The sequence below is a fragment of the Pogona vitticeps genome, chromosome 4 (genome assembly GCF_051106095.1).
Source record: "Pogona vitticeps strain Pit_001003342236 chromosome 4, PviZW2.1, whole genome shotgun sequence".
In the NCBI taxonomy this organism is placed as follows: domain Eukaryota; kingdom Metazoa; phylum Chordata; class Lepidosauria; order Squamata; family Agamidae; genus Pogona; species Pogona vitticeps.
Window position 1 is genome coordinate 197,043,183 of NC_135786.1, and position 25,733 is coordinate 197,068,915.

At 38.3% G+C, this 25,733-nt stretch overlaps 3 protein-coding genes across 5 annotated transcripts in view; 2 read left to right on the forward strand and 1 right to left on the reverse strand.

Annotated features, from left to right (window-relative positions):
• Positions 1-4,443, forward strand: part of UBXN2B (UBX domain protein 2B) — a 27,929-nt gene extending 23,486 nt beyond the window's left edge. For 2 of the 3 annotated variants that reach the window (XM_020811453.3, XM_072998954.2), the window contains exons 8-9: positions 1,021-1,182; positions 1,598-4,443. In XM_020811453.3, the coding sequence (XP_020667112.1) occupies positions 1,021-1,182; positions 1,598-1,760 (325 nt within the window). In that variant the 3' untranslated portion in view covers positions 1,761-4,443. Of the gene's footprint in view, positions 1-1,020; positions 1,183-1,274 lie in introns of all 3 variants that reach the window. The other variant, XM_020811465.3, reaches the window with a different exon arrangement.
• CYP7A1 (cytochrome P450 family 7 subfamily A member 1) lies at positions 1,005-24,049 on the reverse strand. Its single transcript, XM_078393087.1, has 6 exons — positions 23,979-24,049; positions 23,045-23,363; positions 19,939-20,549; positions 17,359-17,489; positions 16,854-17,029; positions 1,005-15,238 (listed from the first exon to the last, which is right to left on the reverse strand). Exons 1-6 carry the CDS (start codon positions 24,047-24,049, stop codon positions 14,939-14,941), a joined length of 1,608 nt encoding a protein of 535 aa, XP_078249213.1. The 3' UTR covers positions 1,005-14,938.
• LOC144589337 (uncharacterized) lies at positions 9,951-25,197 on the forward strand. Its single transcript, XM_078393756.1, has 2 exons — positions 9,951-23,242; positions 24,911-25,197. Exon 1 carries the CDS (start codon positions 9,951-9,953, stop codon positions 11,451-11,453), a length of 1,503 nt encoding a protein of 500 aa, XP_078249882.1. The 3' UTR covers positions 11,454-23,242; positions 24,911-25,197.
• Positions 25,198-25,733: the final 536 nt, after the last annotated feature.

A 25,733-nucleotide genomic window follows, 5' to 3' on the forward strand; every position in this document is an offset into this window, starting at 1 on the left:
GAGCACTGGTCAGGGCTCCACTGGGCAAAGAGTCCAGCTGGTCTGGTCTGCGGCCCTCCCCCCCCCCACTTTGGGGGTGAGGAGGGCAGGTGCGTGCCCTGTGCAGTTCCTCACCACGGCTCGCTCTCCCCATGATGAAGTGCCCACCTACACACAGCATTGTTGGAAATGAAATGCCTGGGGATAATGAGGATGGTCCAGGAGTTTAGTGTAGCTGTAATGGGGGTGGGGGGCAGTGTGCCTGCCTGCTCACCTCCAATTGTTAGTAACTGAGACAAGGATCCATACTCTTTTTAAAAACACTGGTTGAAATCTTGTATAACTCTAGATCATAAAGGCTGATGATACTATCAGCTGTAGATGTTAATCTATAATTAAAAGTTTCTTATCTTACCCACCCACCTGACAGTTTCCCTGGCTCCCTTTTGATCTATCAAAGCCTTTGGGAACCTTGGGACAGTGTGGATAGTCTTTGATATCTGAAAATTACCACCATTAAATCCAAAACAATGATGGTGATTTACAGACATTTTTGGATGTGACAGAGTTCTTTTTCAGCAGACTTCTCCAGGTCAAAAGGGATCTCTAAGGTGCTTAGATGGAAATGACAGGGAATGGCAAACTTTAAGTTAAAGTTTAACATTCATGACTGATAATGTGATCAGCTTTATGCCCCCGGTTGCACAAAGAGGATTTCAGTCACTATGTAATGACATTACTTATAACATTTTCCTTTTGGGAGTAATATGGTTATTGTGACACTGTTTGTTAAATGAGGTAGTGACTCGAAAGGTCACTTTTGTCTGTCTGTGTCTCTACTGTATTTGTCTCTTTGTACTCTTTTCTCATTACTCCCAATGGGGAGGTCATTTTGGGCCATTTTTCTTTAAAGATGGTTGTTCATGGAAAACAACATTTCATTTTGTCCATATGTGCAGAGAAATAGATATAGTATAATGGCCTTTTGGTTGCACTTTCAGTGTCCTCTCGTTATTTCAATTATATTTTTCTTTCCTTTAGCCTTACTCCTGAGATTGTCAGTACGCCTTCTTCCCCAGAAGAAGAGGAGAAATCTTTTCTTGATGGTCCTGTTGTGATAGATGACTCTATACCAACAACTAAAATTCAAATTAGGCTAGCAGATGGAAGTCGCTTAATACAAAGATTTAATCAAACACACAGGTAAGCTCAATTGTTTAAGTCACATATCCAATGTGAATTACATGATCCACAGGATTTTGATTTAAGATTATTATAGCGTCTTGTCACTTCAGGTCATATCAGTTCAGAGCTGGCTGGATAACTCAGTGCATTAGGTAGCTGACTGCAGAGCAAGAGGTTGGCTGTTCATTTTACTAGTGTGCCTTCAGGAGAAGAACTATGGGCTGAATAGTCCCAGGACACCTCCAGAAGAAAGGAGTGGCAAACCACTTCTGAGTATTCTCTACCTAGAAAACCCTGAAAAGGACCGCTATAAGACAACTTGATGGCATGCAATTATTAAAAGTCAGTTCAGTCTTTTTACAAAGTGCTCTTTAAAAAGTGTATTCCTGTTATCCAAAGATTGGCAAACAAATCCTTATGTTCTTGTCAACAGGATTATAGATATTCGAAACTTTATTATCTGGTCTCGTCCTTGGCTTGCCACTACTGACTTTGTTCTGCTGACTACATTCCCACATAAAGAGCTTACAGATGAAAGCTTAACTCTGCAAGAATCAGATATACTGAATACTGTGATTCTTCAGCAGCTGAAGTAGACTTTGAGCCTATCAGTTGGTGAATGGATGATAATCTGTATTATTGTACAACAGTGTTTCCAAGAAGAAAGGAGCAAAAGAAAGCAAGTTTCTGGCTCAAGCAGTTCTGCTGGGTTTTAATATAGTTCTGTCTTCCAATGATAACCTTGTTAATGATAATTCAGAAAGACTTGTTAACATTGATTTTATATCCTTCTAAAGCTAAGTGTTAAACATGATCTGAATTCAAGTACTTTTATTGGGAAGGGGGAGAACTATTAAACTTAGATAATTTATAGGGGGATAAAAACCATTTTTGGATACAGAAACATTCTTTTTCTGCAGACTTGCAGGAGTTGAACTATGGAAGAATTTTAGGCTGCATCAGCTAAAAGCTGTTAAGATTCTTCATTTATCAGTTATGTCAATTGTGTGAATTAATATTGCATTGATATCTTCCATATACTCAGCATGCTTTTGACATATTCTGTAATGCTGTGCTAGTGAGATGTTTGGTTAATTCTATCATTCTTTTTTAAAATCTCGATTATAATAACAATATTTTAAATGAGAAACTGGTTTCTAAATAGATATAAAATATTATGATCCCAATTCTGTTTTAAGATCTGTGAGTTTTGTGTTTCAAAATATGAATAAACCTTAGTTTCATGACAGAAGAAAAGCAGAGCATTTTTTAAAAAATGAAATGTTAGTTTTAAGTAAGAGATTTATGATAGTGTTAAAGTAAAGGTTTAATTCAAAGTTAATTACTACATCCTTTTAACTACTGAAACCTAGCCATTGGCTGTGGATAAAATGTTGTAATATGCTCTTGGTGTAGTTCTTTCAATGGAGGTACTCAGTTTGCACACATAGTGACCCAAATCCAGTGTAACATGAGCAGAGGAAAGCAGTGTGCTTATAGAGTTCCTTGCTTGACACTTATGCATTCTTCTGATTTTTGCAGCTTAACAAACAGTTGCACAATAATTTTTGTAGACTACATGCCATAAAAAATTGCATTAGATGCCCCCTTCTCACATAGTTGGAGACAGTTCATATTAATTGCATATGAATTTGCTTCCTTCATTGTAGTGACTGCAAAATCTTGGGCATGAAGTAGCCCTGTGTGTGTTAACTGGAAAACAGTGGATGGAGGAGTTGGCTTGTGCCCAGATGCAACATTAGTAGAATACCCTTTATTTCCTAGGTAGAGCAGAACTGTTGAATTATTTCCCATAAGCAGAACTCATGAATTGGCAAATGAGAATTGGTGATAACAATTCTGGAATCTGTTGTCCAGAATCTTTCAGTGTAAGATTTGTATAAGGTTTGATGTGGCTAATTGTAGGTGATTGATTAAGTGTTAGAGATGCATCTTAGTTACATAGTCTGGCACATAACCAGGAATGTGACTGAGACACACCCAGGCACTTCATCAATTATCTGTGATAATTTACACTAACCATTCATGAATGTCAATATTCTGGCTGCTGGGATTTAAGAAAACTTTTAGTGATGTTTCAGTTTGTGGCTCACGCTTGTGCTATCATCCAATATAATAATGATGATCTAAAATCATTGAGGGCTTAAAATGTGACTGTGGAAAGGGGTATACAACATAAGCTCTATGCCACAAGGAGGCCAAATATACCTCCATGTGTTAATCAGGAAGAATGTTTACAAAGCTGCCTCTAAGTATGTGCCCCTAGTGAAAATGCCTACAGGCTTCTTTGTGGACCTTCATGCTAAACATATAACATCTGTTTGGCATTTGTGTATGGTGGGGTTATGTACATTCCTCCACAGTTAGAGCCTTCCATGAGTTCTGTGTTAAGGCCTGAATATGGTTGTGTTGTTTGTAGAAATCAGCTTGGAATTTCTGTAGGGACCCATGCAGGACTACACAAACTTTTTTCCAATGGCAAAGGCCACATAGACACAAGGTTTTTGCAGCCTCTTAAAAGCTCTCTGTTAAATGGCAAGGGGCCCAAACAGGTAATAACCCCCAGAAAAAGAAATGACAGGAAAGTGATACCCAGCAAGTAATGGTTGCCTTTTAAGGCAAGCCAAAGTGTGAGGACTCCTAAATATATGCACAGACAGCCATGTAACCATTTCTATGCACATGCCCTATATCCAGGAAATTGACATCATAAAGTTGTATGCCGTTGTCTCTGCTTAACTACATGTGTTGTTCACATTATATTTTCTGGTTATTGTTTGTGAATATTTGGCCAGTGTGTTGATTACAGAGTAACATAACCAATGTAATTTAATTTTGAGTTTCTGAACAGTTGCCTACCTTTAAATCCTGCTGCTGAGATTCCCTGTTATTTAAAAATGGTAAGGAATTGCTTTTACACTATAGTTGATTGTGGTATTTTCAAGGTTAAAACTGTGGTATCTTCAAGGTGAAGATTAGGAAAGAAATTGTGTTCAGAGAGAACTGAACATCCTTTAGGAATATGGAGAAAACCTGACTGCACATTTTTCTGAATATGGATATTGCTGTCATCAGTTTCATTTTAGGTTCCTGCTTTGAATCTGACACGTGTACATTCTTCAAAGTTATCAACATTGTTTTTAATACTTTGAAAGATTTATTTTAATTCAAATGAGTATGTTATAAGTCTGTGCATGATTTATCCCAATCACAAATGTTCATTGTGCCATAGTCAATAAAGGACATATTTTAATTAAATCTTCCCTCGGCATTTATATACTGTATAACCCATGTGTTACTAGATAAAACAAGTTGGAAATGTCTTACTAGGTAACACGAGTTGGAAAAGACAAAATTTGTCTTGGTGGCCATTCACAAAAAGCATTTTCCATTCATTTTGAACATAAAAGATTACATCTGTACGCAAATAGTTGTGAATACAGCCTATCTCTTGATGTGGTCAGGAAACCTATTCACACAGGAACCTTTCTCACACACTGTAGTATACATGAGACAGACACATACAAACAGGACAGGATCTTATTAGTTGAATTCTTGTACGCATTTAAGGAAAAAAACTCATTGCATTTGATTTCTGAATAAAGAAAAATAAGTTGAAACTGCATGGTTTAGTACTTAAAAGAGTGCTTTTACATCACCACTGTGATTCACTTGGAAGAGGGGCCAGTTGAGATCATGTGGATTGTGCGGGGTTGATGAGGTTAGATGCCATGCCACCTGCAAAACCTTGGACAAGCTGCATGGTCCTAGAGAGCCATCTGAAGGAGGAATAGTTAACCACGTCTGAATATTTTACATTTAGTAAAATCTGGGAGGGTTGTAGGTGAGAAATCACTTGATGACAAATTATTATTTTAATTCTTATGGTTAAGGTATCTGTTTTATAAAGGGAATGTGTACTTACTTTCTTGATTTGGTGATTGTTAATTATGTACCCTGAGCTAAGCGTGGAGGGATCCAAAGTGTCTGTTAATCTTAGATTTGAATTTTAAGTAAAGCTGGGTCCACTAACTCACAACAGAAAAGATGGGTTCAATTCAAGCAGTCTATTTTATCTTGCATTTAGATTATGGACTTAATAAACTAAAAGTTGTCATCCAACATGGAAGCTCTTTCACCCTTTGAAACTTATTCAAGATATAGCATGTTGTTGCAAAATAACTAATGTAAATTGGCACAGTGTGGCATGCAACTGAATATAAGAACTTCTCTGTTGCATCAGAGTGAGAGCCTGAATACATAGGAAAAAATGCAGAAAATACTACAACTTTGGGGTGAGCTGATTCACCCATTGATCTTTTTTCCCATTGATCACATGATGAAACTGGAAATGTGAATCAGCATACACACCCCAATCTGTAGTTTTTTCTCCCTGCCAGACTCTTCTACTTTTTTAAAATGTCAAATCCTTTCGTTTCAGTTCAATATGTGTGATTGTTTGAACCAGTGCAGAAGGAAAAAAACAACTGAGTGCACATGCATGCGCACAGCAGTGCTTTGCCAAAACACCCTTTGCCTCATGAGAGGAAGAAGAGATTGTGTGTGCATGCGTGCAGATATGAATGAACACAGCACCAGCACTCACCTCTTTCTGCAGACTGTATATATATATATACAGCTTCTCCTGAGTGGTCAGAACTGTTTATTTAATTTTTTAAAATCATTTAACAAGCTGATCTGAGGAAATAGAGTCATTGAGGCAGAAAATGCCTTGTTAAGGCAATTCTTTAGTTTTCTAATTGAGTGGCACCTTTTTTCATTATAGGCCATTAAAGAAGATGAAGTCCAGTTATTGTATATTTATTAAAACAAAATATTACTCTTTGGTTTATTTTGAACAGAAATTAGACACCCTTTTAGAAGGTGTGAATCTGTGGTTTTCCAGGTGTGATTGGGTTGAAAAATTCCATCAGTCCTAGCCAGTCCAGCAAATGACATGGGATCATAAATTAATGATTTTAATCACTTTATAAATAAAAATAAAATGATTTATTTTAATTATTTTTTTCTATCTAACTTACTTTGTTTTTAATTCTATTGATTGTAATGTTGTGAGCTGCCGTGGGTTCCCTTATTGGGAGAAAAGCAGCTTATAAATAAAAACAAAGCTGCTTTTCTCCCAATAAGGGGACCCAAGGCGGCTCACAATATTAAAACCAGTAGAATTAAAAACATAATAAGTTAAACATTGAATAAATGATTAAGCTGTATGCTAATTAAAATACAATTGAATGATGTAAGCTGTAGCCCCCAAAACAATTGAATCAAGTAAGTTGTAGTCAGAAAAACAAGCCAACAAGGGCTTCTCCATCTTTGACCTGAGGCATAAGACCTTGAAGCAAATATTTCCTCACTAGATTTAGTTGAATCCCACTAAATGTTTTCATTATCACACCAACTTTCTTCATCATATCAATTTCACTTCTGAGTAAAATGCATTTACTATTCTCCCTTGGGAAAGGTTCAAGGGTAATTGTTGGTGTAATTTACTGTATTAGTGATTAAAGATATCTGGAGTACTGAAGAATGTCCTTGACTACTGAATATTCAAGGCTATACCTCAAGGCCGAATGCTCAAGGCCGAATACTTATCAAATAATCACAGAGCACTAGGATGCCTTATCTGGCACATTGTAAATGATGCCTATTTCTGTGAGGCCATGGATATAGCCTGAGGCTCAAACTGCAGGTGACATGGCAGGTCAGTACATTTCAACTTAATCTGCCCATCACACAGAAAGCAGAGTTGGTGAGAAAACAGCAAGTAGTCTTTCCTCACCTGCAGTTTATCTCATGTGAATACCAGACATGAACCCAGTTGGGAGAACAGTACATAGGAAATAGGGCTGAGTGGGATAAACAGAAGCAAGAAGAATAGAGCCCAGCCCTCCCATTTTGCATGGTCTGTGGCTGCCTCAGGAAGCAAATGTTTGGGTTTAGTGAAAAGGCAGCAATTGTTAGTCATTTAATTTGTTGTTATTGAATTTTTACTGCCAAGGAGAGGAAGAGGTGGTTCTGGGATAGTCTGCTTCATGTGACAAAATAACTTGATCCTGCTGGATGGAGCATAAATTTGAGGTCAGCAGATGATATGCTCAGTCTTGCAGCTATCCACCACACACTTCCAGGTCACACAATCAGCTGCATGCCTGAGGTGATGACATGGAGCTGACAAAATGCAAAAGCCATTTGTGTGATTTCCCTCACACATGGCATTTCATGACAGGGTTTTGGCCTACATACCTTGATTTTAATAGGTGAGGAACGCCATTTGTTTCCCTGCAGTGAACAAGCAAATGATACCTTTCACTTATCTGATGGAGAGAGTCCTTTACCTCTCACCAGATCACAACCCCACATATCATTTGTCAAAGTGTGTGGTCTTTCACATCTTCACTGATGCGCTTGATTGCCTCTCCTCCCCCTCATCAATATTTCTTACCAATGTCAACATCTGTCTTTCCTTTTCAGTCTTCTCATATTCCCTGCTTCCAATTGCAATTTCTCATGCCTTCTTGTTCATTTGCTTGTTTGCCACATCTGTTTTTGTTTCCACTTCTGTTGTCCCTCTTAACTTTTAAGGTGAGCCAGCTCCTTCCATCTTCTGTCTTTGAGGGAGCCTCCTTCATCCTGTGGTTCTTCACTCACATCTTTTATCTAGCACTATTGTTGCTTCCTTCTTCAGAAACACCAGGGCAGGAGTCAGTGAGATGTCTTTTGAAGGAGCTACCCTTTGAGCCTGTTTCCAGCAGAATTTTAGTGGCAACATATTTTGATGACAGGCGTGCTCTTCACAAGCACACAGTTGTGCTTTGTCGTGTCTTTAAGAAGCTTATCTCCTTTGCCTTTTAGAGACAAGTTTATTTGTGTGTCTACAAATCTTGCTGTTTGGTCCAATCTGTTGATAATCTTTCTTTTGTGCTTTGGTGTGTATGCCAGATTAGCAGGGTCTCTCATTCTGAGAGTCAGGGTTAAAACCTGAGATCAGAGGTGAATCTGTTCAAAAGCAGAGGGTTGGAACCTTGTGATGCCACAGATGTGGAATGCAATGGTAGTGGAACACAATGGTGATGGCTTGTGGGACTGGAACTGACTGTCTTGGCCAGCTAACTTAGGAAATCTGCATAAAAGCTGCTTAACCATGTAGAATGACAACCCACAGGCATGATTTCTTTTCCTCAAGATGCCTGGATTGGTAGCAAAGTATACCCAGCAGCTGCAGTGGTTCCTGCCATACCGACTTGGGCTTGCATCTTGTAGCACACATTTTGTGAGGAATTTTCCCAGGCCCTAAACTGCTCCCACAGCTTCTACTGTATAGCTAAAAGTCTCATGAGTTGCAACAGCAGTGCTCTGCAAGATTGGGTCCAAGTGCATGCATCATCTTAAATCACTTCCCTTCATCCCTGGCTTTTTGGTATGTTGACATGGCACAAGTTCTACACACAAACACTTTTGCTGTGGCACCAGCTGGAAGAAGGCTCAAAGCTACATTACACATGAAATGTTTCCTGCTGCAATGCCTGTTGCCCAGAGCAGCAGTTCCCCACCTTTGGTCCCCACATGTTACTGGACTAAAAGTCCCAGAAGCCTTCACCACTAGTTGTGCTGGCCAAGATTTCTTGGAGTTATAGTCCAAGAGCATCTGTGGACCTGAGGTTGGGAGGCTTGTATGCCCTCTTGGAGAGTAGGAAAAGCATGGCAGTTCTCTGAGATTTCAACTAGTGACCTACATCCTATACTTCAGTGATGCTAGTTTATTTTCAGGCGAGTCTCTCAGTTATATGTGTATACTTGTGTACTGCAAGTGTGATTTACATTGTGGTAAGAGGTACAAACCCATATAAATTGTTGTTGAACATAAGAGTACTTCCCAACTCTGCATTATCATCTATGTCAACATTTCTAATTCTGGGCTGAAGACTGTCTAGTAGGAACTTAGATGTATATTTATCTATTAACCAATAATTAAATAACTGGGTGATAATGGCTAGTGTAGGTACCCCAGAAGCTGAAAAATGAATAAGCTACAGTACTTGTTGGTGTAAATTAGCAGAGCTTTTGTCCCAGTCCAGGCAGTCCAATTGATTCACACAAAGGCAGCTTCTTCCAACAATAAAATGTATTTACAGTATATACAGCAGTACAAACCGGCAGCACAGCATCCAAAGAAGAAATCCATACATCTTCTGTACGTTTCCATACATATATACACATACATATTTGCATACAGCCAATCATTGTGGACAGTGCATCATCCTGCATGATTCAGCATTCTGCACATCTGTGAAATATGGCTGCCGATTACCATTACTGGTGTTCTGTCTCAGATTGGAAATTATCCTTGACACTACTGGAAATTATTCTTTCATGAGCCGTGTCAAAATGTCTTCATATTTTATTAGTTAATCTGGACAAAAGATCTTTGTAAACAGAATTTATTACAGGTTGGGTAAATGCTGGCACACACTAGGATCAGCTCCATAAGATTACAAAATATGGCAAAGTTTTGTCTGGACTTCAGTGACAAGAGACAAACAAGGAGTTCGTTCTCAATATCAGCAAACCTTCCCACCCCACTATGCGCTTTTGACACAAGCTTGTGGTTTTGGAGTATTCTCTAGGACATTCATTACATACTTTGTATGTTCACAGCATCTTTTTTTTCCTTTAAGAGGCCCATGAAAATGGGGAAGAAAATAGGGACAATACTCTGAATTTTTCCAAGGAGGTGTTATTCTAAGATGGCCGCGCATTCAGGTGCTGCAGCTCAGTGCTCTTCGACTTGGCGTTCTTTATGGATGTTTTTGTGTGTATTATCTTGTGTTGTGAATACCTCCGGCGGAGTGAATATACTCTACAGCAATTGTGAACTTATGAGGATTGGACTGCAATGTAAACAAGAGATAACAGCTAAGTTTATTTGGAAACATGGCATACCGTCAGAGATTGCAAGGTCCCCCGGCTCTCTGTGGACTGTAATTCCAGCAAGAGTGAGAGTGAGAAGGAAAAGAAAACAAAAGGAGAGGAAGAAGAAAAGGGGCTGCAGGGCTGGTGTTTTGTATAGGCTGCAAAAACAGACAAAGCGACTACCACTCCCAAGTCTCTTTCTGACTAATGCCAGATCAGTGGCAAACAAGATGGATGACTTAAGGTTACAGGTCTCCTCAAGTAAGTTTGTGAAAAACTGTTGCATGTTGTTGATCACGGAAACCTGGCTGAACCCCACTATTCCAAATACTGTTATTGATATGGAAGGTTTTTTATTACATCGTTTGGACAGGGACAGGAATGTGGGGAAGTGCAGAGGAGGAGGATTGTGCGTGTTTGTTAGAGAGAGCTGGTGCACAAACTCAGAGATTATAACACGTCATTGCTCTTTGGAGCTGGAATATCTGTCTGTTAAATGCAGACCTTTCTATCTTCCACGGGAATTCAGCGTTGTTATTATTCTTGTTGTTTATAATCCGCCGGATGCAAACGCGGATTTGGCGCTGGGTCATCTGGGTGATGAAATTGGCAACTTGCAAAGTAAATTTCCGGATGCTGTATACATTATTGCAGGAGACTTCAACCATGTAGACCTACATGCAGTCCTCCCTAAATTCCATCAACATGTAAGGTGTGCTACTAGGGGGTTGAACACCTTAGATAAGGTCTACACAAATATTGCAAATGGATACAGGACATTACAATTGCCACATTTGGGCCAGTCTGACCATATGTCCCTGTTACTAGCTCCAGAGTACATTCCTCTGAGAAAACAGTCAGGGCCAGTAGTTAAGATAGTGAAAAGCTGGCCGGAGGGAGCAATGGAGCAGTTAAAGGACTGTTTTGAACAGACGAATTGGGAAGTTTTTGACCATCCTGACTTGGAAGAACATACAGCTGCAGTGTTAGGGTATATGGTACACTGTATTGATACTGTCACAGTGGATAAACGTATCTGGGTTTATCCCAATCAAAAACCTTGGATGACCGGGAAGGTTAGACGCCTGTTGTATGCTAGAAATAAGGCTTTCAAGTCTGGGGATGATCTAGACTACAGTGCAGCAAGAACGAACTTGAGGAGAGGCATTAAGCAAGCTAAGGCCGAATACAAGAGGAGAATTGAAGACTGTTTTCTCAGCAATAACATGAGGCAAGTTTGGCAGGGGGTTCAACAACTAACAAACTACAAAGCAAAAAAGGTTTCCTCGGGTGGAGGCGTGGAGGTGGCTGAGGAGTTGAACAACTTTTTTGCTTGATTCGAGATCGATCAAACTGAAATTGTTCGTTTGCCATCATTTACTCAGCAGAGTCCCCCCTTCATTGTGAATGAGCAGGATGTGAGACAGATTATGAAGGTGGTTAACTCCAGAAAAGCAGCTGGACCCGACTTAATTCCTGGTCGGGTGGTAAAAGGCTGTGCTGATCAGCTAGCCAGGATATGGACCGTAATTTTTAATCGATCCCTGACATCATGTGCAGTTCCTGTCTGTCTCAAGGCTTCCATCGTCGTTCCACTGCCTAAAAAGTTGCCTACAAACAGTCCGAGTGACTATAGGCCGGTGGCACTAACTTCAATCTTAATGAAGTGCTTTGAGCAGTTAGTTCGGAAATATATTATCTCCTGCCTTCCTGATTCCTTTGATGGGCTTCAGTTTGCTTATAAAGAAAATAGATCAACTGAGGATGCGATTAATACTGTGCTTTATATGGCTTTATCCTACTTGGAAACACAAGGGAATTATGTAAGAATGCTGTTTGCGGACTTTAGCTCTGCTTTTAATACCATTATACCCCACAGATTAATAGTCAAACTGAAAGATCTAGATTTTCCAGATTCTATCTGTCTGTGGATTTTGGATTTTTTAACAAATCGTCCACAAAGGGTTAAATTGAATGATTACATCTCTACTGACAAGATTCTCAGCACTGGCACTCCACAAGGTTGTGTCCTCAGTCCACTACTGTTCTCCATTTATTCATCGGATTGCACCAATAACCATCCCAGTAATAGAATTATCAAATTTGCAGACGACACTACACTAGTAGGACTTATTTCCGGGGATGATGAGTCTGCGTATCGGGATGAGGTATTACAGCTATCCCGCTGGTGCAAAAAAAACAATCTTCTATTTAACATCCAGAAAACCAAGGAATTTATAGTGGACTATAGGAAAAAAAGAGCAGACATTCAGCCACTGTATATAGACGGAGTTTGTGTGGAACAGGTGGTTGAATGTAAGTTTCTTGGGACTATCATAACAAATGACCTGACTTGGAGTGCAAACACCGCTGCGTTAATCAGGAAGGCGCAACAATGGTTGTATTTCCTAAGGACTCTTAGAAAGCAACAATTGACTGAGAGTTTGTTAATCACCTTCTATCGGAGTTCGATTGAGAGCATATTATCTTACTGTCTCTGTGTATGGTTTACGAGCTGCACAGTGGCAGAGAAAAAGGCAATTCAAGGGGTGATCAAGACGGCCCAAAACATCATTGGCTGTTCACTCCCCTCTTTGGAAGAATTGTATAAGAACAGATGTAAGAGGAAGATATCTAATATACTGAAAGACTCCTCTCATCCGGGACATCAGCTCTTTGAACTATTGCCATCGAGAAGGAGATTCAGGGTATTGAAAGCAAGGACAAGCAGATTCAAGAACAGCTTTTACCCAAGTGCAGTATTGAGTTTAAATGCGGGGTCATAAGTTTTTGGTGGAATTTTAATTGCTGGGAGAAACGGGGTATCTATATTTGTATGGTGAGTGTTGTGTATATTTTTAACTTTTTTTTTTGTAGTGGTGTTGTCCAGTTTTACCTTGGGGAAGAGCACCTCATTTCGTTGCACCCACTTGTGAGTGCAATGACAAATAAATTTCTTATCTTATCTTATCTTATCTTATAGGGAATCTCCCTTCACCCTATGCATGCTGATATTGGCTTTGTTATTAATCAGCTAATATATATTCATCAGAATACAATTTTTATTGCTTTTCTGCCCACCAGAAGAGCTCACAAAGCTATGTATAGTAAGACAGATTACGTAACATCACTGAAGCATGTAGCATCAATCAAAACATATAGTATATTAAAGCCTATAAAAAGAAATCAATGACATTTAGCGAATGTAGGGCAATTTTAGCCTTAAACATATGAAGCTTGTGTGCCATATAGTGAACAATTGTGCAAAATAGTATTTTAATTATTTCTTACTTATTTGACATTGCAACCAGTGATTTTACACCATCTAAATGTGACAGGCTGTGACTAATCTGGCTTCTGCACTGTCCTTTACACCTATTGTTTGCCATTTGTAATTTATTATGGGATTTACCTTGCTCTCAGAGCCATATAAGAGTGTGGGGGCAGTGTAAGATGTGTCTGGGCAGACTGGCTGACTTGCCTCACTTTGGAAGAATTGTGCAATTAAATGGCAGGAACAGCATCAAGACTGAGAGAAGATAGGCAGGGAAGTGGGGCAGGGAGTTCCAATGATTCTTCCTCCCATGTCATAGAACCAGGAAGTGGGAAAATCCTGGGAAATGCCTTGCAGAGATATAGCTGTGTGGTGAGATTTGGACTTGGCAAGGCAATTGGTGGCTCTCTGCCTCCAGTCTACCTAAGCTCTCTAAAACCTCCGCTAAGAAGCATTTTTTAGACCACTCCCAGGACCCAGGGGACTCTGGAAGTTGTAGGGTGAAGAAGTAACATTTCCTAGCTCTGCCTGGGACCGCCCAGTTGAAGCTTCCAGGGAGAATCATTTCTATTTCTCTCTCTTGTGCCAAAATCGCTAGCTGTGATCCTGTTTGCTCTGGTATGTGTTTTTTCAGTGCAACAGATTAACATGCTTTTTAAAGTGGACTAACAACAATCTTATAAGTCAGTTAGAAGCCGTTTTGGAAACTGAACGCTAGAATGAATAATAATTTCAGCTATCTGACAAAAGCTCAAGAAGGAGAGATCTAGCCTGACTTCTTTTCAGAGAGATTTCCACAAGGGTACTGTTACAGAGAAAGGCCTTTTAATTTATTTAATGACAAATAAAAGCAAATAAGATATTTTACTGCCGAAAATTATATTACATAAAATTCACAAGTATACACAACACAATCCTCCAACACTGCATTTAAGAAAATGTTGTTTTAAGTGCAGATATTTTGATATTCAACAATCCTGAATTTGGATGCCTTAAAGCAGAACCATTCTTGGCTCTACCAGTTTTCCATCCACTTCTAGAAATCCGTGTTGGTGTGGTACAAACTGTCCCATTGATTTAAATCAAATGCCTTGTTTCTCTGTAGACTTTGTTTAGAAGTGCACAAAATGCACATGATGCAAGGGGTTTCTGCAGAAAATGATGAAATAATTCTCTCTACAGCCAGCCTCTCAGGTTTGCAGATGGTCAAACATACACCTTTTCATCACACTATTCTTGTGATTGAGAATTCCACTGAATACACAAGAGTAGTACATTCACAGTAGAATCCCATACACCTAGAAAGACGTCCATTGAGTTCACTGGGACTTATTTTCAGGCACGACAGTATATGATTGCAGCCCAACTGAACAGGACTGTCTCTTATTACAAAGCTGCTCAAACATGTCCTGAACTCAGATTTACAACAGCAAATGTTTTCCACACAAACTGTTTTAAGCAACATAAACATTTTTCCAAGTTCTGTCTAGAGAAATTCTTTGTCCTTTTTGGGAGCAAACTGAAAGATAATAGTTTTGTTCTTTATGTTCATAAAACTTTAAGTCTGTACTTGAAATCAACATCAGTTGTAGGTTGTAAAATGCCAAGTCCTGCTCGTGACTGGTCTAAAGATGGGCATTTCACATTCTTATCAATGAGCTCTACTTCAAAATAGGAAAGCAACAATGTCAAAAATTGTTTGATTTCATGAACTGCAAACAGTCGTCCGGGACATTTTGCAAGTCCTGTTCCAAATGGCATATAATAATATTTTAATTTCTGACCATTGCGATAGAAAATTCTCTTTTCTTCTCCATTTTCCTCAAGAAAACGATCATACTTGAATGCCTATAAAAAAAAGTAAAACAAACAAAACTCACTTACTACTTTAAATGCAGCATCATTTAAGGCAACAGTAAAATTGTTTCATTATAGCAAAAGGAACAGAAAGAGGAATTTTGTTTCCTGAATTTGTACAAAGTTCCTCAACAAACACCAGCACACTATCGATCATACTAAATAGCTCTTTTTCAATAAAGACAAAATGTCATAATCAAATCAATACATTCAACTGAATAATAGCAGAAATGACAGCTTGGAAGTAATGGGTTACTACCTAATTTGGTTACCTATTTCCTCCTGCTGCCTTTTTTTAATGAGCATATAACAATCACATTGCAAACAAAATATACTAAGCAGAAATGATACTTCCTTTGGGGACTCTGTAAAGAACAAAGTTTCCCTGTTATTTTAAAAGTTATTTTGAAATGACATTATAAGAATTTTGTGTGGAATTGCTCTAGTATTACACCATCACCCTATCATTACTAAAGTTTTTTTCAAGCTATCCAAAAGCAAATGAATAATGTGACTGTCCAAATAGTAAACAAGACACAAATTAAACTTTATTTTGTTCCAGAGTTACTAAAATATGAAGTAACATTTTTAATAGCGCATTTAAAATCTGAAGTCTCAAAAGTTTCAGTTGAAATGAGTGTTCTGTTAATTTATGGAATGTATTTAAAGGTAAACATGCTTCAGAGTGTTCAGTGTGACATTTCATGGAAAATTTATCTTCCCCCAGCTAGCCTGAGAACCAAAGCTAAGCTTCGAGGGAACAAGAAAGTTGGATGGGGGTGGGTGGGCAGCTGGTGGCATCATCATCCCTTCTAAGCAAAACACCCAGTTCTTTGATTTTGTAAACCAGTGTAGGCAACATCAGCAGGTCTGGGAGCTACTTTAAACCCATTGGACCCACTAAGAGGCCCAGCAAAGAGCAAAAACAACAAAAAACAAAGCAAAACAATATGAAACAAAACCCAAAAAACTTAAGAAATGGCTAGATGTCCACTTGCTGTTTTGAAGAATGAGGCTTGTTTTGGTAAAATCACATGGTGTAAGTGGGTTCTGCAATATATGTATAAATCAGATTATCACTCCTCGAGGCTTCTGGAAGCAGCATTTCACAGTTATTTTCCTGGGGAAAAATGTGACTGAGGGAAACCAGAGTCCAGAAAAACTGCTTCAAGTCCTCATTCATCTGTACCATTAGAAGCTGGCACAGAGATTTTAAAAAAGGATGGAGAAGGATTTCGTTTTTCTTTTCTCATGCAAGTGACACTTGGGGAAAAGCACAGGCATATCTGGACCAGGAATATTTCCCTTTATCACTTTATAAGGAAGCCGTAGATGATCATGTATGGTGAGGACATGCGTGACAGAATACAGCCTTTGGTAAGACAAGCATAGAAGGTAAACTACCTTCTTTCCCACTTCAATAGAAGGATGTCTCTGGTCCTCTTTAATCTTAGTTTTTAGAAGTGCTGCAGCTTGTTTGGTGTCCAACTTTTGGTGCTACTTCTTTTCTTATGCACAGTGACAACAATGATGAAATATTTTATTGCAAGCAATAAACCACCTTCTGCCACGTGTGCAGTTTTTCCTGAAGCTGTATATCACTCACCAAAGGATCAGAATAGATTTCGGGATCAAAATGCAACAGCTGGGGATAAAGTGCTATGATGTCATCTTTGCGGATATTATAGGAGCCGCTCGTTAATTGCAAAACAAAATCTTCCTTGGCAACCCTGACTGTCATAGATGCACTGGAGAGCCTTAATGCTTCCTTGATAATGCTATCTGTGTAGGGAAAAAGAGAGAGAGAGAGAACATTTAACCTAGAAGCATCAAAAGATGTGCTGTTGTAGAGACTGCAAAATCAAAAGTAATGTGATGCAATGAAATAAGAGAAGGTCACTGGGGTCAAGAACAAAATCTTGTGGGTTTTATTTGCCTCTCTTAAAAATGTCTGCAGCTAGAAAGAAAGTGACTGGTGTAACATTAAATCATGTGACCATGACTCATAACAGTGTAGCCAATTTGTTCTAATTAATTATTCCTAAATCGTGACATTTCCATTGATATGGAGGAATTTTGTGTTAGTGCAATAAAGATCAAAACTAACATACCTAGTACTGGCATACCATCCAGCTGTTTTCGATTCAAAGAAATGTGTTTCCTATGTGAGCTGATTTTGATGCCTGCATTTTCTAACACCTTTTGAACCTCCTCAGTGGCTGCTTTCATTGCCTTTGGATTCCTAAAATTAAAAAGCATGCTGAAATTGTAACACAATTACTAGCCATCTAGTTCATACAGTGAGGATAAATAAAAGCATATATATTAGCATGAGACTAGAAGGTATGCTTTGTGCTTAAAAATATTTATCTCAGATGGGGAAAGATGTCTGCTTATTATAGCACATGATTTTTCTCAACTCTGTCACTTGAATTTAGCATGCGTTTTATTATTCATTATTGGAAAGTAAATACGGGCTAAATCTTAAATCTGGTTGCTGAGCCTTACATTTTTGGAGAAACTCAGTTGTGGAGGGAAACAGGTTAATGTTTCCTCCAAATAACATACTCCTTCTAGTATCTAGTTTTGATCCTCAGTCTCTGCCTATAGCAGCATCCCATTATGTGTGAGGGAGTTTCAGGCAGACTTTGTTTTTGTATTAGATGGTTCTCAATCATGGGTCTCCAGGTGCTCTTGCACAAAAACTCCCAGAAGCCTTCACTACCAACTATGCTGGCCAGGATTTCTGGGATATGTGGTCCAGAAAATCCATGGATCCAAGGTTGGAAACGACTGATCTAAATGGTCTCTGCTTCTGCAGTTTGGCAGGTCTTACCAATCTTGGGTGTACAGTGGTGCCTCGCATAGCGATCGCTCCGTATAGCGAAATCGCTTTGTGATGGACTTTTTGCCATCGCAAGAGTGATCACTTTGCGATGGTCCCTATAGGGAAATACCTCGCAAAGCCTCCATTTTCAGCCAGCTGATCGGCAGTTTCAAAATGGCTGCCGGAAAAACAAAATGGCCACCTGCTGTTTTGCCTTGTTTTAGAGGCACCGAAAATGGCCGCCCCTATGGAGGATCTTTGCTTTAAGGTTAGTTTTTAGCCCATAGGAACACATTAATCACGTTTTAATGCATTTCTATGGGCTTTTTAATATCGCTTAGCGATGAAATCACTTAGCAGCGATTTTTGCTGCATGGATTAACATTGCTAAGCAAGGCACCACTGTATTTGTAATCAAATCACCCCCCACCAACATCCCAGCACACAACACCTCTACCACCAACAAACTTTCTTTGCCCAGCCCTATATGTTATCTGAAGTGGATTAACATGAGTACTTAAGTTGCTCTGTCTTTGCTTGTAGAGGATTATATTCTAGGAGAAAGAGTATTTGAACATCAATAGAACCAAACTGATCTGCAGGACTAGATGCTTATTTGCATCTGAGGAGGAGAATATAATCTATACAATTTATAAGCAATGTTCAGGTTAAAAAAAACCATGTGCAATTAATCTTATAATGGTGCAGCCAATTGACTGTATAATTTCCATTAAAATTAATGTCCAACGAACATTTCTGACTCTTCTCTTAGAAGCTGAAAACATCAATTAATGTATATATGAGTATTGTTGCTATATATATTCCAAGAGTGCTTCTGTTTATTCAATAGACTAGATATATGCAAACATAAATAATGTAGCATTATTTTAAAAATCAGTAAGCTTACTGTGTACAACGAATGTTTTATGCTAAGTAGCCCTACCATTAGAAAGGCCTGTATGGAATACTGTAATTTCCTGCAGCTTTCTATAGGAATCATGCCTATCAGATTGTCAGCAAGTTCAAATAATTTTCCTGAACCAGTCCATGACAGGTCTATATACACAAAATTGTATCTACAAATAATTTAAAGTTGCATCCATGCCAATAGTTAGTATTCTGGTCATCAATGGAGAGTTTAAAAGGGGAGATGACAAATTTTTATGTGAGGAACTTGTACAACCCTTCTGAATGTTGAAGATACCATTATTTCTGCACCTGATTGTATCAACAATCAGGAAGGCAACAGCCCACTTCTGTTTTTTATCCCCAGGAAGACATGAATCACATCTAAAAAAGGAGGTTCTATTTAACTATTTTGCTGAGCAATAGTGGATACATTTATGATAAAACTTTTTAAAAAATCATATTTAAACTGTAAAAGTCACTACTACAAAGGCTGGTAACTTGGAGAATTGTAAAATGGGACTAGACAGATTTACGATGGAGGGAGCCTCTCTGTCATGACTAGTCATGATAGCTACGATACAGTATATGATAGCTCGTATATGATCTGTCCTGCATTACAAACAGAAATATTAGCTATTGAAGAGCTCAAGTAATAGTGTAATGTTGCTTTAGATTTCCTATGTGTAGCTGGTTGGTCATTGGGCAAGCAGAATTCTGGAATAGATAGGGTTTGTGTTGCCTGCATGGCTTGTCCTATTTTTGCATGTCAGAAACGTGGGATAATACAGTTCGTGTTATTATCAAGTTATGATAACATGTTCACTGTGGTAATTATGGTTTCATAAATGGTAAACCAAAAGCAGAGTATCTACTCCCCAAAGTAATGACAATGGAATAACATAATATAGAAAAATAAACCATGTCTTCTGGTGGTATATTCAATATAGCTACTCACCTAATAAGATAGAATAAAGTCCAAAAGGTAGCAGGTATTGTATTAGCTTGTGATGCCCACAGGACTGCAAGATGGGTTCTTGCTTTCTCCTTATCATCAAACGTGGAGAGAGTGTCATTCAAAAACATGCGGAGAGAAATAAGTTCTGAAATATTGTCTCTTCTTTTAAGGTTCTCCTGGAGCAAGGCCTCAATCAAATTCTCTCGTGCTCTGTGGGCTCTTCTGAATAAGTAGATGGGTATACCTGCTACAAGGGCTGGAAAGATTTGGTCAAATTCTGTGAAATTCTTTAAGGCATTAAGAATATATGCTCTCTGGGTTTTTTGGCTAGAAGAAAGGATCTTGTGGTCTGCATTAACTTCTGTTCCAAATAAGGTTAAAAACCCAGATTCAAACATCACTTGACAGCAGAATTTATAAAGTTTGTCAGTGACCCAGTCACCATTGTCCATTTTCGATGTAATAGTCTCCACCATGACATAGTGCAAGTTTTCCATCATACCTTCAATGAGTAATGTTAAAGCATTACCCTGTAGAGTTCTAATGAAGGTCTGTTGCATATTCTCAGTGGTGTTTCCATCATTTGGATCAATACTGCCATGTCCAAATGCCTGTAACCAAATATAAGAAATTGTACCCCACCATTATTTATTTATCTATCCATCCATCGACCCACCCATCACCTACCCCTGCAGTCATCTCTTCTCTTCCATCTCATTGCAATATGTGAGAAGAAATTGTGTCTGGTTGTATTCAAACACAGCATCTTGCACCTCTTAGTTGTTTGAAGATAATTTCAGGCTTAAAAGCTGGGATATTTGTATACTGTCAATTGTATTCAGTGGTGCCATTTAACTAGCACAAAGGTACTGCTTGGGGAAATCCAAATTTCATACTTGTGAAAAATTCAAGTTGATTAATTACTTGGATTCTGGTTGAGTAAGCCATTCCTCGGGGCATTCTACAAATTGTTCCAGAAGTCATTGAGTAGTATCCAACTGAGCTTCTACTAAGTGGAAATTAGCAACACCATAGTAACACAAGATCACGCAGATGCACAACCAACGTGATTCCACATTACTAGGCTGGTGAAACATGCCACTCAGTGACGCTCAACAGGGTCCTGTTGTGCTGATTTCTTGCACTGGTGGTTGCACAAGCAGTAGCCATCTCTTGCCCTTTTTCTGCTAATACAATGTTGGATATAACCCTACATCTCAGAGGTAGAACTAAAAAGTACCCATATGTAAACAGATTTATTTATTTATTTATTTATTTATTTATTTATTTATTTATTTATTTATTTATTTATTTATTTAACTTATATGCCGCTCACACTACCCAAAGGTCTCTGGACAGCTTACAACAATTAAAATACAATAAGTAGATAAAACAATTAAAATACAATTAAAATATATACTCTAAAAATTGCCATCAGGACCCACAGTTGATATTACAGTGGTGCCTCGCTAGACAGTTACCCCGCATGACAGTTTTTTCACGAGACAGTGACTTTTTGCAATCGCTATAGCGATTCGCAAAACAGTGATTCCTATGGGGGAATTTTGCTGGACAATATTTGGTCCCTGCTTTGCAAACCGATTTTCACTAGACGATGATTTTGACAGCTCCCTCCACACTCGCAAAATGGGTGTTTTTGGGACCTAAGCTTCACAAGACAGCGATTTAAACAGCTGATCGGCAGTTCGCAAAGCGGCTTTCCTATGGCCAATGTTCGCTAGACAAAAACGATTCTTCCCCAGTGGAATGCATTAAACAGGTTCCAATTCATACCAATGGGGAAAAATGCTTTTCGCTAGAAAATGATTTCGCTAAACAGCGATTTCAGTGGAACGGATTATCATCATCTAGTGAGGCACCACTGTATTTCAATTAAAAGAATACCGTAGATGGTACTTAGGGTCCTGGCCTAAGTGCATGATAATGTACAAGAGAAACCAGAGGCAAATTATTTTCTGTATAATTCAAAACAGGAATGAAACAAGAAAATGAACTGTTAAATATATAGCCTACTGAAAGATGCAGATAGATAAAGCATGATCACTTAGGACTTTTATTCATTAAAGCTAATAGGATTTCTTAATAAACTCTAGCAGTGGTTGCAGTCAGGTCTGATTTTATCGAGGAATGAGAAAATGGTATTAAGTACTGAATTTGAAAGTAATCCTAAAGCCTTTTTTTCCCAGATCACAGTCCATCATCTTAATCACTGTGTCTTTGGCAAAGGTTCTGTTTTAAAGAGAGGCAAAGGACAATGAAACCAATTAGTCTACTAACTTACTGCTGATGATACTAAGCCAAGCATTCCTAAGAGACAGATAAGATACTTGAGTTCTTCACAGCTGCAATGCAACTTTCACAGTAAGAAAGGGATAAAGCTTGAACACTAAAGCAGTAATCCAAGCATATTTACTTTGAAATAAATCCCACTGACAGTACAATAGTATTTATGCTTACTCAAATGTAAGTCTTACTAAATGGGAGAGCATGTATGCATAGGGTTGCAGCCCGAATCAAGTATGTACACCTACACTTCTGAAGTAAATATAGTGAGACTAGTATTTTGTAAATAAAATAATTTGTATACATTTTTGTATCCTCATTAATGTGAAAGGATTTTGAATCACTGGCTAGAATCCTGCTGATACAAGTACAGTGGCAGAAACTGTAGTGGCAAATTGCTGTTAAATAATCAGTTGCCACTGGAATCCTTTTGCCATGCCTAGCCTTACACTACTGCTCATATGTGTTTGTTGTATGCCATTGTGTTGCTTCCAATTTATGGTGACTCTGCTAGGGGTCTCAAAGCATGTGAGATGTTCAAGAAGTGGATTATTGTTGCCACTCCTCCCCACATGTAAGTTTCCATGGTCAAACAGGGATTTGAACCAAGGTCTCCTCAATCCTAATTCAATGGTCTACCTACTACCCCCCCCCCCTTGGCTCTCAAGTTGCTATGTGTCATTACACAAGTTCTTTTGCTGCTGTTGTAAGCAACATGGTTTTATCATGAAAAAGCTGGCCTGTCAATAAAATGGATCACGATGATAATAATGAGTGAAAATATTTTTTTAATAATTGCTACCTTTGAAGCAATTGTGAAGTTGAACTTTTTCCAGTCGAAATGTTTGTTTTGTTGCATCACAGCATTGTATGAAAAGGAATCTGTGAGGAAATGAACATATTTTCCAGCCAATCGACAAGTGAAAATGGAACCATATTTCTTTTGTCTTTCTATGAGGAATTGGAGAGGATTGGCCCCAAACTGTAGAGCACAACCGAGGTATGGTAGCAGCCCGTTCTCCAAAGGTGGCTCTCTTGGACGTCTGCAGAAAGCAATATATACACAGGGTAGATTAGGACTGTAAATTAAGGTTTGACCTTCAGGTTTGCTGTGCAGGCATCTATTTCTAACTTAGAGCTTTTCCCTGATTGCTAGAAGAAATTGCCCTCCTCTGAGTAATAAATCCACTAAGGAGGCAGTAGATAACAAGCAAATAATGACTTTAGCACAATACCGAAGCTTGTTATAACCACAATAATGAGAATGTGTGGCACACACTGTAAATCAAACGCAATGAAATTTACTTTCCTTTTTAAACATATCACTTTCTCCCTTTTTTATACTTGGGTCCTATGGCTTATCCATTTTAAATAGAAATGATAATTCCTACCAAATATGTTTGCACCAGTACATTTCATGATGAAACGAATACCACGAATTATTGTTTGGGGATTTTGAGATTTATATATCAAATTGAGAGCAGCTGAATTAAACAATCCACTTCTGGGGGATTTTGGTAAATGGGCTAGCCCCAGGTTTGGTAGTCTATTAGGGGCAACAGATGCAATGCCTGTTTTATTTAACTTTGGGCTGTTTCGTTTACTCTCCTAAACAATGTGTCTGATATTGCTGATGTATGCAAGGTTCTGTTCAGATCAGCCCCAATTTCACAATGGAGATCTGTGGAAAAGCATCTTCTCCCATGTATAAACCAATGCAGATATGGACTGCATACACAATTATGATGCTCAGCTGAGATTCCTTGAATCGTCTGTTTGCATCATTAGGATGGCTAGATTCCTCCATCTAAAATTGTCCACTGCTATGTACCATAAATTGTCCATTTTGAAAGCTGGGCTGGAACACACATTCATGGTATTATTAATATGAATACATTATGTTTTGCCTTGTTAGGTGACCTTCAGATCCATCTCCAAGAATCTCAAATTTTTGCATTTACCTATAGCTTAAAAATATTGGAGTTACACATAAATGATGTTTTATGTTTGAACTGTTTTTCTAGAAATCCTAACATAGCAATAAGTTTAAGTATCCCTTGAACGAATGCTAAAAGCATACTTCATGTAAAACAGGATGATATCCTCTTCATTTGGATATCTGGAGCCAGTAACATTTCAGAGATACATTGCCTTATAACTTAGTAGACAATGTCAGTGGCTGACTGTAAAAATGGGATGTTTCAGGAGAAAAAAAAATCTAAAGCAGAAAGATAATGTATGAGATGTACATGAAATGTACATTTCTCCTCCTCTTCATCATCATCATCATCATCATCATCATCATCATCATCATCATCATCATCATTATTATTATTATTATTATTATTATTATTATTATTATTATTATTATTATTATTATTATTATTATTATTATTATTATTTACTTATACCTACCTTCCTCATAAGAGCTCAAAACCACTACTGTTTTATGAAATTAAATAATACAGTGACCCCAACTAAGTTTTGTTGCACATACAATACACTGGAAAGTGAATAATTATACGTATGCATCAAATAATTAAATAATAGTTGTTAAGCATACCACTTTTTAATGAATGCAGATATTTTCTTTTTAGAAGTTAAAATAATCTTAGATTCAGTAAACAGTGTATGAAAACAACTTTCCTTACCTCCTCCTTATTCCTAGAGCAAGCCACAAACTGAAGCACAGAATCATCAGCACTGTCCCCAGTGTCAAAAGTAATGCCATCATTTGAAACAAATATAAGGAAATGTCAAGTATGCAGCAGTAGTTTGTGTGAAAGCCTGAAACTGATTGAGAAGATGCCAAGGGACTTCTATTTATATTCACCTCTTGACTTCATTGAAGTGAAATTACTTACTATGTAAGCTATTAATTAACTATTTTTTGACAAAATTTCTGTAACTGTAATTGGACCAAAATCATAGTAAAGAATTGTGTTGCCAACCTGAGGTGATGGCCTTGAGCTGATTATCACTTATCAGAAAAGGATTACAGCAATCAAGTAGCTTTAATAGCTGCCAACCTCATGTTTCTCTGATTTGATTTGATCTGACATGTAGGTGGACCAAGTACAGTTTATAGTTCAAGCTCACCGGTCTGTAAAGTGGCTCTCTGTTGACTCAGCATCTATCAAAGTTGCCAAGGTTTGTTTTCAGAAAGACTGGTGCAGTGCCAAGAAGAAGACATGGGTAAAATATGACCAGTGAAGACTGATAATCACGTGAAGTACCTAGCATGAGGTACATGCCCTACATATAGTGAGACACACCAGATCCAAAACAGGCATAGCTGCCCAGGTTTATCTTTGCAAATTGTCATGACGGATGCAGTGGTTTGAACAGAGATGCAGAGCTGAGCAACCAGTGGTGACAACAGAGAAAAACCAGACCCAAATATCGTTGGAGAACTTGAAACCCCTGGTCAGAAAATCCTAGGACCCCTGAGCCTGTGGTTTCTGTGTGTGCCACCCATGCATCCATACTAA